This window comes from Cebus imitator, unplaced genomic scaffold, assembly GCF_001604975.1.
Source record: "Cebus imitator isolate Cc_AM_T3 unplaced genomic scaffold, Cebus_imitator-1.0 Scaffold258, whole genome shotgun sequence".
In the NCBI taxonomy this organism is placed as follows: domain Eukaryota; kingdom Metazoa; phylum Chordata; class Mammalia; order Primates; family Cebidae; genus Cebus; species Cebus imitator.
The window spans coordinates 298,253-315,065 of NW_016107573.1; the positions used below are offsets into that span (position 1 = coordinate 298,253).

General features: G+C 42.2%; 1 protein-coding gene across 3 annotated transcripts in view; it reads left to right on the plus strand.

Annotated features, from left to right (window-relative positions):
- Positions 1-16,813, plus strand: part of KREMEN1 (kringle containing transmembrane protein 1) — a 70,974-nt gene that overhangs the window by 11,869 nt on the left and 42,292 nt on the right. For all 3 annotated transcript variants that reach the window (XM_017499467.2, XM_017499468.2, XM_017499469.2), the window contains 2 exons: positions 11,271-11,433; positions 15,818-15,909. In XM_017499467.2, coding sequence (XP_017354956.1) covers positions 11,271-11,433; positions 15,818-15,909 — 255 coding nt within the window. The remainder of the gene's footprint in view (positions 1-11,270; positions 11,434-15,817; positions 15,910-16,813) is intronic.

Below are 16,813 nucleotides of genomic sequence, written 5' to 3' on the forward strand. Positions count from 1 at the left end.
GAACAAAAGAATAACTACTCCATAGGTCCATAGGCAGAGCAGCCCCAAGGGCTGCTGGTCGGCTATTTTTATGGTTATTTCTTGACCATAGGCTAAACAAGGGGTGCATTATTCATCAGCTTTTGGGGAAAGGGGTGAGGAGTTCTTGGAACTGAGACTGAGGATTCCTTTTTCTTTTATTTTCTTCTTTTTTTGAGACAAAGTGTTGCTTCCCAGGCTGTGCAGTGCAGTGACGCGATGTGGGCTTACTGCAACCTCCGCCTCCCGGATTCAAGCGATTCTCCTGCCTCAGCCTCCCAAGTAGCTGGGACTACAGGCACCCGCCACCACGCCCGGCTAATTTGTATTTTTAGCAAAGGGGTTCAGGGTTTTACTGGGTTAGCCAGGATGGTCTGGATCTCCTGACTTTGTGATCCGCCTGCCTCGGCCTCCCAAAGTGCTGGGATTACCGGCATGAACCACTGCGCCTGGCCCAGGTTCCTCTGTTTTTAGACCGTAGGGAACTTCTGGATGTTGCTGTGGCATTTGTAAACTGTCATGGTGCTTGTAGGAGTGTCTTTTGGCATCCTAGTATATTATAATTAGTGTGTAATGAGCAGTGAGGGTGACCAGAGGTCACTTTTGTCACCATCTTGGTTTTGGGGGTGGAGGGTTGGCTGGCTTCTTTATCTCATCCTGTTTTATCAGCAGAGGCTTTGTGACCTGTGTCTTGTGCTGACCTCCAATCTCATCCTGTGACTAAGAATGCCTAAACTGGGGATGTAGCCCAGCAAGTCTCAGCCTCGTTTTACCTATCTGCTATTCAACATGGAGTTGCTCTGATTCAAACGCCTCTGACTATTGTATGGGTTTATAACATGGTAAATGATAAATAAAAATTCCTCAAGCACTAATGCATATTCATGATGACTATTCCTGGCAAAAACACACATGCTTCACAGTGACAAGCATGGCATGTTTTCTAGTGGGTCCTGCCTGGGTAGGAGTGGAGCATGTTCAAGATGAGAGCCAGATGAAGAAAGAGTGCTACCCAAGCCACTGCATTCTGGACCTTCTCTGCCTTAATAATTATTTCTTTTTTGAATTTTTATTTAACAAATAAGGCCCCCTCTCTGAAGAATTTTCATGGTTCTTCTGAATTCAAACATCTGGTCTTATGTGTACTGTAAGTTCAGATTTTCTTGGAATGATCTTTTAAGTAAGTAAATATTTCATCTCTTAGTAGAGATAAATGGGAGATTCAAATAGAAGACCTCAAGTCCCCTTCCAAAAGTATAAATTCTTTAGTTAAAGTAACTTTGAGAGGCATGGCCTTTCCTTCCATACTGTTTTGAAGGACACTGTCTCCTTAAATGGAAAAGAAGATCTAAAAGGTATTTTAATGAAAAGCTAATACTTAATTTATAGTGATTTTTGTTGTAATAATTTCACTTTGGGCAAAGGGAAGCTTGTTCTATGGTCATTTGGCACTGTTAATACACAATCCAAGAGCTTGATAATGAATGTCAATTTTTATTTAGATGACTGACTTTATGGCTGAATTTGTTTATAGTTCTTAAAAAAAGGCTAAGGTAGATTAATTTCAAAATAACATGTTAGTAACTATTTTCAAGATGTTCTTTGAAAAATTTTTTATTATGGGAAACTTAGGACACAAATAGAGAAGAGAGTGTAAGGAAGTCTCATGTATCTATCTCCCGACCTCCACGATTATTAACCATGGCTAATGTTTCCTCTATACACTCTTCTTTCTCCTGACTATATTATTTTGTAACCAATTTCAGATATGTCACCACATCTGTAAACATTTTAGTATGTATCTCTAAATGCTAAGGGTTCCTTTCAAAAGCATAGTAACAGTACCACTATTACAACTAAAATAAACCAAGTAATTCCTTAAAGCCATCAAATACCCAGTCAATGTTCAAATTTTCCTGGTTGTCTTACTAGTATTTTTTACACTTTAGTCAGGATCTAACAGGGTATATTTAGATAATGTGAGTCCTAAATTTCTATTAACCCTTAGATTTCCCCTTTTTTCTTTTCTTGCATTTTACTTGTTGAAGATGTAGTTTCTTTTAAGCAAGAAGAATGCCTAAGTAGGCCGGGCACAATAGCTCTTGCTTGTAATTCTAGCACTTTGAGAGGCAGAGGCAGGTAGATAGAGTGAGTCCAGGGGTTCAAGATCGGCCTAGACAACATAGACCCCATATCTACAAAAAAATTTTAAAATTAGCCAGGTGTGGTGCCATATGCCTGTAGTGCCAGCTATATGGGAGGCTGAAATGGGAGGATCACTTGAACCTGGGAGATCGAGGCTGGCCACAGTGAGCCAGGATTGCTCCACTGCACTCCAGCCTGTGTGACACCCTGCCCAAGTGCCTCTCAGAGGGAAGACCCACATGGGAGGCGAGTTTGTTTGTTTGTTTGTTTACCATAGAATTCTTACTTCCATTAGAGAAACATAAAATTAGACAATTTTAAGCCTGGAAGAGATTTTTAGCCATTAGTGCTTTCCAGTCATATCACCCCAGACTTTTGAACTTGAGTTTCATTTTCTTAGATCTTGAACTTGAAATTGTAGACGTTTACAGTGAAGGGACATTGAGATAATTCTGGCTCAACCCTCCTAATTTCACAGATGAGGAAACCAAGGAAGAAACCGAGGCCTAATGACATGTCTGTGTGGTTTGTTCAAACCGCAATGTCAGCTGCTTCTCTGATATCATTTCCCCTTTATTGCACTGATTCTCCATACGTACTATGTGTGTACAGGGTTGTTTTTCCCCAAACTGTCCTCTTTCTAGTCTAGATCTGATGACATTCCTCTATGTAATTGTAGAAATCACTGGTCTTGGAGAGCCATTTTTGAAGATGGGAGTGTGTCCTCTCATATCCTCAATGGTTTTGGGTTGGAAAAAACGGAACCCCTGCCTTCCCAGGGCCACATGCCCCTTTACTACAGGGTTTCACATAACTGAAATCAGCTTTTCCATAGTGCTTTTGAGTATCTGGGGGCTAAGGGTAGTCTGCCCAGGAGCTTTGAAGTGGTGCAAGTTCCCACTGGGCACCAATCTGTATTTGAAACCCAACAGGGCAACAGGTGTGTTCTGTGAATATTTGACAACACTGTCATGTTGCCCTCTCTATATATATTTTTTTGAGATAGAGTCTCATTCCATCATGCAGGCTGGAGTGCATAACCATGGCTTACTGCAGCTTTAGCTTCCTAGGCTCAAGTGATCCTCCCACCTCAGCTTCCCAGATAACTAGGATTACAAGCACACACCACCATACCCAGCAAATTTTTAACTTTGATTTTTATTTGTAGAGATGGGGCCTCCCTACGTTGCCCAGGCTGATCGCAAACTCCTGGGCTCAAGTGATCCTCTTGCCTTTGCCTCCCAAAGTTCTGGGATTATAGGCATGAGCCATACCTTCTAAATATTAAAAAAAAAAAAAAAAAAAGGCATTTCCACCTAACCCTTAGATTTCTGTAATCTGTCTACCTACCAACTTTCATAGACATTTTTTAAAGCACAGGGTATTCTCATTGGAATATGTTATCTGCTGTCTTGCTTTTAAGATGCTGTAATTGAATTTAATGTGTATTGATTCATGTTGATTTCAAGCCAGGCTAAAACCAGCCAGAATCTTCCAACATAAGATCAGTAGAAGTGCTAAGTGGACCCACAGAGAACAAAATTCTCCGACAGAATTTTGAGAGAACAAAGACTTAACTTTGGTGGATTAAAAAAACAAACAAACAAAAAAACCAATGACTCTCACAAGCATTGTTAATAGAGATCTAACTAGTAATTCTACCAGAAAACCAGGAATATTCTAGATTCAATATGAGAAAAGTGTTATATTTCTCAGTAGTGTGGTTTGGGACAAATTAAGAATTAACTAGTTATAGAGCTTTATAGAGAGCATATTCTTCAGCTTTATTAAATCTTACCAAAGATTAGGATGTCTTTGAGATTAACTGCTGTTTTCCTACCACTATCTTATACACGTCAAGTTTTAATTATTATTATTATTATTTTGAGACAGAGTTTCACTCTTGTTGCCCAGGCTGGAGTCCAATGGTACGATCTTGGCTCACTGCAACCTCCGCCTCCTGGGTTCAAGTGATTCTCCTGCCTCAGCCTCCCAAGTAGCTGGGATTACAGGCATGTGCCACCATACCTGGCTGCTTTTATATTTTTATTAGAGATGGGGTTTTACCATGTTGGTCAGGCTGGTCTCGAACTCCTGATCTCAGGTGATCCACCCACCTCGGCCTCCCAAAGTGCTGGGATTACAGGCATGAGCCATCCTGCTTGGCCAAGTTTTAATTATTTTAAAAGAATACCTTGTGGTAGTTTAAGCATGAACTTTAAAGCTGCAGAGCAGGTATTCTACAACCTGGCAGTTTTTTCTGGGATTCTATTAACTTGTATTTTTCTCACTTATGATTAGTATAACATTCAATTATGTGATTTTAGTAGCATAAATAAATGAAGATGTATTTTTATCATATTTGTAGCTGAAATTTTGATTAAGAAAGACCTACTTGCTCCTCTGTATCTTTTTCCTTTACTGCATGTCCACTGAATGCTAGGATTTAACACAGGAGTCAAACCATATATATATTCCATCTTGATGGTAGCCTTTTTTTTTTTTCCCCCCAAGATGAAGTCTTGCTCTGTTGCTCAGGCTGGAGTGCAGTGGTGCGATCTCAGCTCACTGCAACCTTCACCTTCCGGGTCCAAGTGATTCTGCTGTCTCAGCCTCCCAAGTAGGTGGGATTACTATGCATCCACCATCACACCCAGCTAATTTTATTTATTTATTTATTTATTTTTGTCTTTTTAGTAGAGACAGGGTTTCACCATGTTGGCCAGGCTGGTCTTGAACTCCTGACCTTGTGATCCACCCGCCTCGGCCTCCCAAAGTGCTGGGATTATAGGTGCAAGCCACTGTGCCCAGCTGATGGTAGCCTAACTTTAAACAGAATTGTAGAAGGATGATGTGCTCATATACTCATGTTATATTGCCTTTTATAGCTAATTATTTTGTGGACCAGAATAACGTACATACACACACATATATTTTGAAATGGGGTCTCACTGTGTCACCGAGGGTATAGTGCAGTAGTGTCATCTTGGCTCACTGCAACCTTCGCCTCCCAAGCTCAAGTGATCCTCCTACCTCAGTCTTTTAAGTAGTTGTGACTACAAGTGCACGCCACCATGCTTGCCTAATTTTGTATTTTTGGTAGAGATGGAGTTTCGCCATGTTGTCCAGGCTGGTCTCGAACTCCTGAGCTCAAGTGGTCTGCCCGCCTAGGCCTCTCGAAGTGCTGGGATCACAGGCATGAGCTACCGCGCCTGGCCTCAGAATAACCTATATTATCATGATGCTTATAATATTTCTAAGCTTATATAAAGTTTGATTATTTTTATACCTTTATGATTATACAGTAATAATTTTTGGATACCTACCATGTACTGAGTACTTTACTTACACACCTTCCAATTCTTCCAACTGCCCTGAGCTGTAGATAATCAAATCCCTCATTTTGCAAGTCAGGAAACTGAGGTTCAATGAAGTTAGGCAGGTTCTTGTAGCTTGTAAACTGAAAAGCTGGGGTCTGGCTCTAGAGCCCCTAACATATGCTTTCTGCACTGTACCACATTGTTGCTAGAGGTAGTGTGTGATAAAGAAAAAAAAATTACTGAAAGAGCTTTCCTAGCTTTTCTCCTATCTCACAGGCTGTACTTTCTCAGTCATCATTATGAAGTGTGATATGTTGAAGGACCCCAGGGCTCAGCCCCAGATGTCAGGGCTGATATGCACAGTAGCCTATTCTCTCTACACATAAGTGCTGGGGACCATATTTCTAGCTCTAGCCTCAGTGTTTTTTCTCAACTCCAGACTCGTGTAGCCATTTGCTTACTCTACATCTCCACTCAGTTTTCTGAAGATGTCAAGCTTAACCTATCCAAAACCAAACTCTTGATTCTATCCCAAAACACTCTGACCTTCCTGAGCCCTCCCTATTACAGTAAATGGTATCACTTCTTACCTGGTTGCTCAGGCTCCTTTGGTTTTCTGTGTGACCCCTCTGTCTCTCAGACCCTGTATCCAAGCCCCCAGCAAATACTTTCGCCACTACCTTCAAAATATGTCTGGAATCTGTCTACTTCTCACCACCCCACAGCTGCCAGCCTAGTCCAGGCCATCCTTCTACAGTAACTACCTACTTTTCTCCCTGTCTAGTTCCTATCAATGGTTTTTCCTCTACCCAACAGCTAGTCAATTCTATTAAAAGATAAGTCACAAAAATAAATAAATAAAAATAAAAGATAAGTCATATCATGTCATTCCCCTGCTCAAAGCCCTCCAGTGGTTTCCCCCTACACTTACAAAAAAAGCGAAAATCTCATTTATCTAACCCTCAAGACCTCACACATCCTGGCCTTGCCTGCCCTTCCCTACTCATTCTTCTACTTCAGTCAGATTAGAGGAGCAGCTTTGTAGCTCCCCGACCTGCCAAGCATATTGCCATTTGCAGGGGCTTTGCATTTGCTGGACACTCTGCCAGTTACGCACCTCCCACCCCATTCACTGGGTTTGCTTCCTCCCTTCATCCACATCTCTGCTCCCTAGGCCTTCTCTGACCCACTCCAGGAGGGAACCCTCCCCATTCCATATCCCTCCCTTTACCCTGCTTCATTCCTCCTAATAGCACTTATCACTATCTGATGTTAATTTTGATCAGTTTTTTATAAGTATGTAAGCTCCATGAATACAAGATCTTTGTTCATCTCTGTAGCCCCAGTGCTGTCAACAGTGCCAGGCACATGGTATTGAATAAATATTTGCTGACGTAATTAATGAATAATTTCCTAAACATTAGATCTCTTGCTTATTTAGCCAAAGCTTATATCAGTTTTATAGCAGTAGAAAATAAGGGAGGCTGGTAGCTAAATGACAGAACTTAGGAACACAAAGAAGGAAACAACAGACACTGGGGTCTGTTGAGGGCGGAGGGTGGGAGGAGGGAAAGCAGCAGGAAAGATAACTGTTGGGCACCTGGGTGATTAAATAATCTGCAACAAACCCCGTGACACAAGCTTACCTATGTAACCTTCACATGTATGCCGGAACCTAAAATAAAGTCAAAAAAAAATCAATATAATCACTATAGAAAACAGTATGGAAGTTCCTCAAAAAATTCAAAATAGAATGACCATATTCCAGCAATCTCAGTTCTAGGTACATATACAAAGGAAGTAAAATCACTATTTTGAAGAAAAAAAAAATAAGGGAGGTAGGGTCCTATTTACCTAATACACATCCTAGTATCTGATGAAATCAAGATGCACGGATGACTTTAAATCCAGAGCATTTGGCAGGGTGCAGTGGCTCACACCTATAATCCCAGCACTTTGGGAGGCCAAGGAGGGCAGATCACGAGATCAGGAGTTTGAGACCAGCCTGGCTAACATGGTGAAAGCCTGTCTCTACTAAAAATACAAAAATTAGCTGGGCATGGTGGTGGGCCTCAGGAGGCTGAGGCAGCAGAATTGCTTGAACCTGGGAGGTAGAGGTTGCAGTGAGCTGAGACCGCAATATTGGGCAGCCTGGTGACAGAGTGAGACTCTATCTCAAAACAAAAAAATCCAGAGCTTTCAGGTTTGTTTTCTTTGCTTTTCTCCACAATTGATAAGTACTGGGCAAGGCTGGTCAAAAAACAATCACAGAATGTGTTACACTGCCTCAGTTTCCCCAGTGTAACTGAGAAAAGATTGGGTCTAAGAGGAACAGACCCAAGCAAACAAGACTGCACTTTCCCACTTCCACTCTGAGATGCCATCTTGTCTCCATTCATAAGGACAGTCATGTGTGTGGATTCTTTTTATTACACATCTGCCACATTCTTTTGTATTACAAACCAAGTCATCCAAGTCTCAGGACCCCCTCCTGCCCTGCAGGTTGCTATGTATAGCTAAGACCTTCCATTGATATATAGAGTTGCATTTCTGGCTGCCGGATCACCCTTCACACTTTTTTTTTTTTTTTTTTTGAGACGGAGTTTCGCTCTTGTTGCCCAGGCTGGAATGCAATGGGGCGATATCGGCTCACCGCTTTTTTTTTTTTTTGAGACGGAGTTTCGCTCTTGTTGCCCAGGCTGGAATGCAATGGGGCGATATCGGCTCACCGCAACCTCCGCCTCCTGGGTTCAGGCAATTCTCCTGCCTCAGCCTCCCGAGTAGCCGGGACTACAGGCACGCGCCACCATGCCCAGCTAATTTTTTGTATTTTTAGTAGAGACGGGGTTTCACCATGTTGACCAGGATGGTCTCGATCTCTTGACCTCGTGATCCACCCGCCTCGGCCTCCCAAAGTGCTGGGATTACAGGCGTGAGCCACCGCGCCCGGCACCCCTCACACTTTTTAAAACAATTTATTTTTATCCTATATATTTAAGGGGTACAATATGATGTTTTGCTATACAAGCTCTGATAGGAGAAAAAGATGTATTAACATGTAGCAATTAAAATTCTAGCAATTGGCAATTTAGAAAAAGGTGTATTAAAACATAGCAATTAAAATTTAGCAGTTGGTTGGCTTGATGTTCTTAGAATCATCTAGTCTGGCGGTTCTCAAACCTGATTACTTAACAGAACCACCTGAGCTGCTTTTCAAAAATACAGGTCTCAGGTCCTACTCTAGCTCTGGGGTTGGAATAGGGCTCTGGTGTGTCTGGTGTGGTAGATCCCACACACATTCTCTGTCTGTCTGTCTCTCTCTCTCTCAGATCATATATATTCCTTGGGATACTAAGTGTTGTGAAGCAAACAAAGGGTAGAAAAATAGGAGTAAAGACGATCGGAAGGCTTTCTGAGGAGGTAGTATTTAGTCTGTGATGGGAAGTATTAGGGAAAGAACATTTTGGGCAGGAAATAGCATAGTGTACTCACAGAATTAAAAGCAGACCAGTGTGGCTGGAGCACAGCAAGTGAGTAAGGGAAGAGCTCTGCTTCAGTGGGACGAAGGGGCTGAGGCTGCATCACAGAGGCCTTGCAATTACCGAGGAAGTGTTGGTTTTGTTCTGAGTGCCGTCATTCTCTTCAGAACTATGGGGAATGGACTGTAAGAGAACAGAAATGGAAGCTGTGAGACCAAACCATTCTCTAATGATAAAGGGAACTATACTGTTGGCATCCAAGATGGAGAGGAGCAGGCAGTTTCAGGGTATAAGTTTTAAGGAAGTCAACAGGACTTGCTGATGAATCGGAAGCGGAGTGAGGGAGAGAATGGGGAAACAAGGGTGATGCAAAAGGGGTTCCATAAGAGGCAGCACAGGCGTGGTCGAGTGTCAGTTCCCTCATCTGTGAAATGGGGTACTAAGGTACTGCTCTGGGTCGGTGGTAAGTTGACATTTGTAAAACACTGTGTAAATATTAGAAGTGATTTGGATGATGTTTATTCATCCAAGGTCGCACAGCTGGTCAGCAGCAGGTCCAGGACAAGAAGCCAAGGCTTAGTCTCTTGGTTTAGTGCATTTTATGCTACACTGAGCTGCCTCTTTCAATTACCTTTGAACTTATTTATGCAGACTCTTGTTTGAGGGTTTGGCCTCATGGTACATGAAGAGTTGCTCTTATCATAACACATGAGCTTTGCACCAGACATGATACATTGCTAGGGTTGGCCAGGTGCGGTGGCTCACGCCTGTAATCCCAGCACTTTGAGAGGCCAAGGTGGGCGGATCATTTGAGGTTGGGAGTTTGAGATCAGCCTGGCCAATATGGCAAAATCCCGTCTCTACTAAAAATACAAAAATTAGCTGGATGTGGTGACAGGTGCCTGTAACCCCAGCTACTAGGGAGGGTGAGGCAGGAGAATCTTGAACCTGGGAGGTGAAGGTTGCAGTGAGCTGAGATCACACCACTACACTCCAGCCTGGGCAACAGAACAAGACTCAAAAAATAAAAATAAAATAATAAATAATAAATTGCTAGGGTTTTTTGCATAGCTGGGCATTCAGATTATTTTGGCTATCCATAAAATGGTGCCATTCCAGACAAAACACAGGGCCTGGATGGTCAGAGGAAGAGGGTACTAGAAGAAAGATGTTCTGTGGACAGTTTGAAGTATTAAAAGAAATATCTTCCAGAATGTGCTCGTGTTGCTCACATGCTTAGAATAGAGTAGACACATGGACAACACTAAGAGATGGCATTAAGAGTCCTTAATACTGGAAGTTAGAGGTCAGTGCATGCCAGGAGAAGGAAAGAAATACAGCTGAGAATGCTCGTATAAATCCCCCAGATTGTCAGTTTTCTAGTGATATATCTTTAAAAAGTGTTTGAAGTGCTTCTATCTGTCAGTTTCAACTAAGCTACTTTCTAAAAATTGTTCTTTGTACTGTGCTGGTCTCATGAACCTCTTCAAGTTTAATGCATGCAATATGTGGGTGAAAATCCTATCAGCCTCAGTTCCCATCCCCCAAAGTCTGAGAAGCAGATTTTAGAAACACATTGTTGCACCTGCGAGGATTTGTCATTTTATTAAATTGGACCTGAGACAATTTTCAATGTGCCTTGCAGAAAGAATTTCAGAAAGAGGTGAGAGAAAATGCCAACTCGGCCCTTCCTCCCTCCTGTTGACTGTCTGTTTTGTTGCACCTCTATCTCAAACAGCATGGGGAGGACTGTTCTTCATTACCAGGGAATGTGAGTCATTCCCAGATTTGTGTGATTGGGATTCCAAAGCATTGCTGTATCCGATGGTCTTATTAAATCCAAGTGTCAGGGCAGCCTTTCAGACTGTAGGGGAGAGCTCAGTTACAGCTGGTGACCTGGTTCTAGTTACCACACAGAGAAACTGGCGAGAGCACTGACCCCCTCCGAGTACCCAGAATTCCACGTGGATGGCTGTTACCAACTGTTCCCAGATTTGGGGGTTTCCTAGTTCACTTCATGGGCTTTAGTACACTTCAGCTCTCTGTTTATATCCTAGTTGGGATCTGTATGCTTTACGGGAAAAATGTTCTACTGTCTGTAGACAAGCTAGTGCCAAGATTAGCCTGGCTTTTTGAGGGTACCTATTTCAGATTTATTTAGCCCCAGAAATGTTAACTGCACTGTGTCCAGGATCTAGCAAGACACTATCCATTTCCAACTTGGTCCAAACAAAACAAAACATCAACCAAAGAGGGAGGAAACTATGAATGTTGCCAGAAAATTAGTTTGCTCTTTTCTTTCTCCTAGAGTGTTTCACAGCCAATGGTGCGGATTATAGGGGAACACAGAACTGGACAGCACTACAAGGCGGGAAGCCATGTCTGTTTTGGAACGAGACTTTTCAGCATCCATACAATACTCTGAAATACCCCAACGGGGAGGGGGGCCTGGGTGAGCACAACTATTGCAGGTAAGATGGGGCCATGCCGTACTTTAAAAAGACAGATATATATCTGGTCTCTCCTTTGAACTCCTTTCATCCCAGCTCACAACTTGGGAAAGCCTTTTGGCCACTTCAGAGACTTATTTTGTCAGCTTTTAAAATATTTCTCCCACACTTTACACACACACACACACACACACACACACACACACACACACACACACACTTTGCCACTCTTTTCAACACTCTTCACTCATTAACATGCTTTAATGCTGGTTTTCAAAGCTCTGCTTTTCTGTCTGATCACTTCTTGTCTCTTTGGGAGGGCTTTCTCAGTTAGCCCTACCACCAGTGGACAATACACAGTTAGAAGAGCAGCCTACGCTACTGAGAATGTCATGGTCAAACAGCACCATCTGTGACCCAAGCTCCTGCTTCTGAGCAAAGGAAGCTGCCTACGTTATACTACCTCCGGCCAGCCGAGGATAACCTTGCTCTGGGAACAGCTGTATCCATCAGATGTGTGCTGTTTACTTCCTTTTAGTAGACTAAGTGTTGCTTTGCTTTTCTCCTCCTGTCTGACCCTAGCAGGGGCTCTTAACCTGACATCCGTGGTACTTCAAATGTGTATTCACAATTCCTGGGGATGATCCATAGCTTTGATCAGCTTCTCAAAGTTATCTGTGATTGAAAACAGGTTCAGAATCACTGGTATGTAGGGCCCAGAAAAATGATTGTAAGCACTTCTGGTTACACATTTGTGCTGCTTGTGCCCAAGATCCTGGTAATGAGACTCATGGTTCAGCAATGCACTGAATTTAATTATTATTAGGACAGGTGCAAAGGCAGCCTCTTGAGCCATTGGGGCAGGAAAAAATGATTGTTGAACTATACACCATGTCCCTGGTTCTACATATGTTGGAATCTCAACCATGGTGCTATTGACCCAGCTGAGCCAACATACATTTTCCTGTATTGTGTGGGCCACACTGTTTACCTTCTGCCCTCTACATACCTTTGCTAACACTCTAGGGCCCTTGTAGTTATCTCAAAGTCACCAGGCCTTTAGTCTATGTTCTCTTTACCCCCATACCTTCAGCACTTCCCTTCACCTCTGTGCTATCTTGTATCAACTCACCATTCCCTCCTAGTTGCCATTGACTTATTTTGCATGTTATGAAAGTGTTAAAAGCTTGTTCTTTAAAAAAACTTCTCAAACACTACAGATGTATGTTGTTTAAATAAAGTTCCCCATTTTACCCATTTTTCTCGAAACCTTCCCCACCAAGTCCCAAGTCCCAGATACAATTTATGTATTTGCCATGTCACATTTTGCTATCTGTTGTATTTCATTGTTAAAGTTACACGTGTTCATTAAATGATTCTTTCATATTTTATTTTCAAACTTATACATGTTAATTTTTTGCATTAATTAAAATATTAGTCTCACCCCATTTTTTATTTATTACCTTACCCTGGGTTTTCTGTTTATAGGAATAGTTGGGTTGGGTTGAGAAGAGTGTTTAGGAAGAGAAACAAGTATTTGGTTTTTGTCTTTCCATAGTTACTTCTCTTCTTTTTCCAAAGTGTCTCGTGGTAGTAGGCTGTTGGTTTATTCTATTGCTCTGCTGCTTCCTATCAAACAAATCTTAGAGGAACTCCTGTTTTTAAGTCTGACTTTTTTTTTTTTTTTTTTAGACAGAATCTCGCTTTGTCACCCAGGCTGGAGCACAGTGGCACAATCTTGGGTAACTGCAACCTCCACCTCCTGGGTTCAAGCAATTCTCCTGCCTCAGCCTCCCGAGTAGCTGGGATTACAGGCATGTGCAACCACACCCGGCTATTTTTTTTTGTATTTTTAGTAGAGATGGGGTTTCACCATATTGGCCAGGCTGGTATCAAACTCCCGACCTTGTGATCCACCTGCCTGAGTCTCCCAAAGTGTTAGAATTGCAGGTGTGAGCCGCTGCACCCAGCCTTAAATATGACTTTAAGGTAAATTTCAAATTTCCAGTGAGGCCTAATTTATGTGAAAAAATTTTTCTTTCTTATGGATTAGCACTCACTTCTACCCAAGGCTCCTAGAAATGCACCTGTAAACTTCCATTAAGAGAGCAGTGAGAGCCAGGAGGGACAACCTTTCTCCTTAGCCCTGGGCAGCCATCACATCAAACCCTCTCCTTTGATTTGATGGAATGCAGGAGACCTGAACTATTTAATACCAGTTTATACTTTGGAAAAGGGAGGCTGAAATTGTGGATTATTACATCAAAGAGTCCAGGCCTTTTGTTTTAGCACTGCAGCAAAGTTAAGGATGAATTTGCTTGTTCTTTATTAAGCTATTCTGATGCTTTTCAATATGGTTTTGACATTGATAATAAACAGTTGTTTTCTAAGGGCTTTACCAAATAAATACTACATCAAAGCTGAACACTGAATAGAGGGAGGAAAATGACAGTGAAATATTGTTTAAAGAAGGGCTTTGTACAAGCTCTCCTACTTTGATTTCTCAGCTGACACCCGACACCATGTTTGTCCTGTGTGACTTTTTCAGACCCATCACATTAGAGATGTCTGAGAGTTGGCGAGTGATGGGAATGCACTTTTCTGGGCTCAAAGTAACTGGCTTAGAAGGAAGGCAGAGAAGGGGGAAGAGCAGAGTTGGTGCTGGCACCTGCCTTTGGGCACAAGAAATAAAAGGACGCTTTGTGCTTTGGGAAAGCTTATCTTCCAGGCCACATGATAGGCTTAGCCCGCTCTGGCTTGATAGGGGTTGCTCCCTGGCTCCTGCTGCAGGGTCTTTATGCCCATTTCCGGCCTAACCGGAGTGTCAGGTTTCCAGTGTTCTGAGTCTAAATAAAAGGGGCTTGGAAAGCAGTGGAGTCTTTTCTGTGTGTCCAGTAGCCCCTGCCATTTTATTTGTCTGCTTCAGTAGTGTTTCTTCTTATTGTTATGGCATCTATGGGTTGAAAAGACCTTAAAGGGTATTTATTCCAGGCCATTCTCATTTAGAAATGCGAAATACATCTTTAAAAATATCTCCATATCAGAAATTGGTACCACATGACAGGATCATAAGTTCTAACTGAAACTCTGGCGCAGTTTTCCTCAGTATTTTCTGAGGAGTCAGCACTTTGAGGAAGGAATAGCACCCATTTCTAGCAAATGTGAGACTGATCCTGATGAAAGCTTGTCAGTGGAGTCTTTATGAAGTGAATTTTATTTTACCGTTTAAAAATTACACCATTGGAGTATTCACTATCAAGGAAACAATACCAGAAAAGAAAAAAATATTGAAATCACCAATAGTTCCAGTGTCTAGAGATACTTTATAAGAGTTTGGTGTACATTCCTTCTTAAGTACGTCTTTTCAAAACATGGGATTGTGTCATCTATTGGGTTTTATAACTGCCTCTTTAAAAAAAAAATCTAATAAGGCTGGGCACAGTTGCTCACGCCTGTAATCTCAGCACTTTGGGAGGCCAAGATGGGCAGATCACTTGAGATCAGGAGTTGGAGATTAGACTGGCCAACATGGTGAAAACCCACCTCTACTAAAAACAAACAGAAAAATCAGCCAGGCGTGGAATTGTGCACCTGTAGTCCCAGCTACTCGGGAGGCTTGAGGCAGGAGAATTGCTCAAGCCTGGGAGATAGAGGTTGCAGGGAGCCAAGATCACTCCACTACACTCCAGCCTGGGCGACAAAGTGAGAGTCCTTNAAAAAAAAAAAAAAAAGTCTAATAAGGCGTTGTGAATATATTTGCAAATTAATAAGACTGGTTTCTATACCACATTTTCCCTAGCTGCCTAGTATTCCCTTCTATGGATATACTATTTAACCAATCCTTTATTGGATATTTGCTATTTCCACCTGTTTTTCATATTATAAAAGTGTTTTGTTGAACATCTATATAGGTGAGATTTCGTTAGAATAAATTCCTAAAGAGGAAATTGCCAAGTGGAGGGTTTGCATATTTCTAGGGCCTTTGGCTCTAATTACCAAATTGCTGCTCTGACCAGTTGTGTCAGTTCGCATATTCATCAGCAGCACTGAGAGCCCCTGTGCTCACTCAGCCTTGGAATCTCCATGTTCACATTCAAGGTGCCAATGCTATTTGGCATGATGTGTGCAGTGGTCATTTGTCCTAGTTAAACTATAGTGAATTTACCTAAACATATATTACCTTTGCTCACTTTCCTCCAGACTCTGAACTATATGTCATGGTGGATATGTTTGTTCTTGTAATATTACCATATTTTCCTTTTTGACAAGAGATGGCACTGAGATACAGACCAAGTATTAGAAACAATACAGAAGCAAAGCATTTCCTTTTCTGTAAAACTGAAAAGCAATGAACCAGCTGAGTTAACACATCAGAAATCATGAATTTTATCCTTTTCCCCAACAGAAACCCAGATGGAGACGTGAGCCCCTGGTGCTATGTGGCGGAGCATGAGGATGGTGTCTACTGGAAGTACTGTGAGATACCTGCTTGCCAGAGTAAGACCGCAATACCTAGTGTGATGGTTTACAGAACTGAGCACTAAGAGTGCAGAGAGGGAGTCCCCTGTCCGAGGTCAGGTAGTTCAAGACCAGCCTGGCCAATATAGTGAAACCCCGACTCTATGAAAAATACAAAAAAAATTAGGTGGGTGTGGTGGTGGGTACCTGTAGTCCCAGCTACTTGGAAGGCTTGAGGCAGGAGAATTGCTTGAACCCTGGAGGCAGAGAGTGCAGTGAGCTAAGATCATGCCACTGCACTCCAGCCTGGTGACAGAGTAAGAATCCACCTCAAAAAAAGAAAAAAAAAAAAAAAAAAAAATTGCCAAAAGAGCTCAGTGCCTACAGCTGAAGAAAAAGAGAGTGCATTCATAACCATTCTATCTGGGTTATTTTTTTTCTAATTATTTAGGTAGGTTATTATTTAAACCTATTCTTTGCCCTGCCATCTTTCTTACTTCTCAGGTCAGGAGGCTTGTATATGGGACTTGGGGACCCTTTCAGTGGCACCTGGAATAGCATTCTGAATTCCAAGGCCTCCAGGGGGAAAGGCAGCCCCTGAACCAGTGCTGCAGACCTAGTACTCACCTTTTGTAATTTAAATGCCCAGATGTCAACACTGCCTGGCAGTTAGGCCTTAGCTTCACTGTCCTTCCAACCTGAGTGTGCCTTAATCCAGTCCCCAAATTGAGAAAACAGTAAAGAACAGAAGAATGGGCTGTTGCTCAGTCTGCTTAATCAAATTTTTAAAACGAAAAACATCTCATTTGCCTCTAGTTATGTAAAGAAGAAAGAGGCAGAGGGAGAGGAAACCAGATTTTCCTCGGTCCATTTGTTCAACACAAAGATGGTCTTTTAATACCAGCCTGTGTCATTCTCTTGGGAGTGGTAAAGAGGGGGTTTC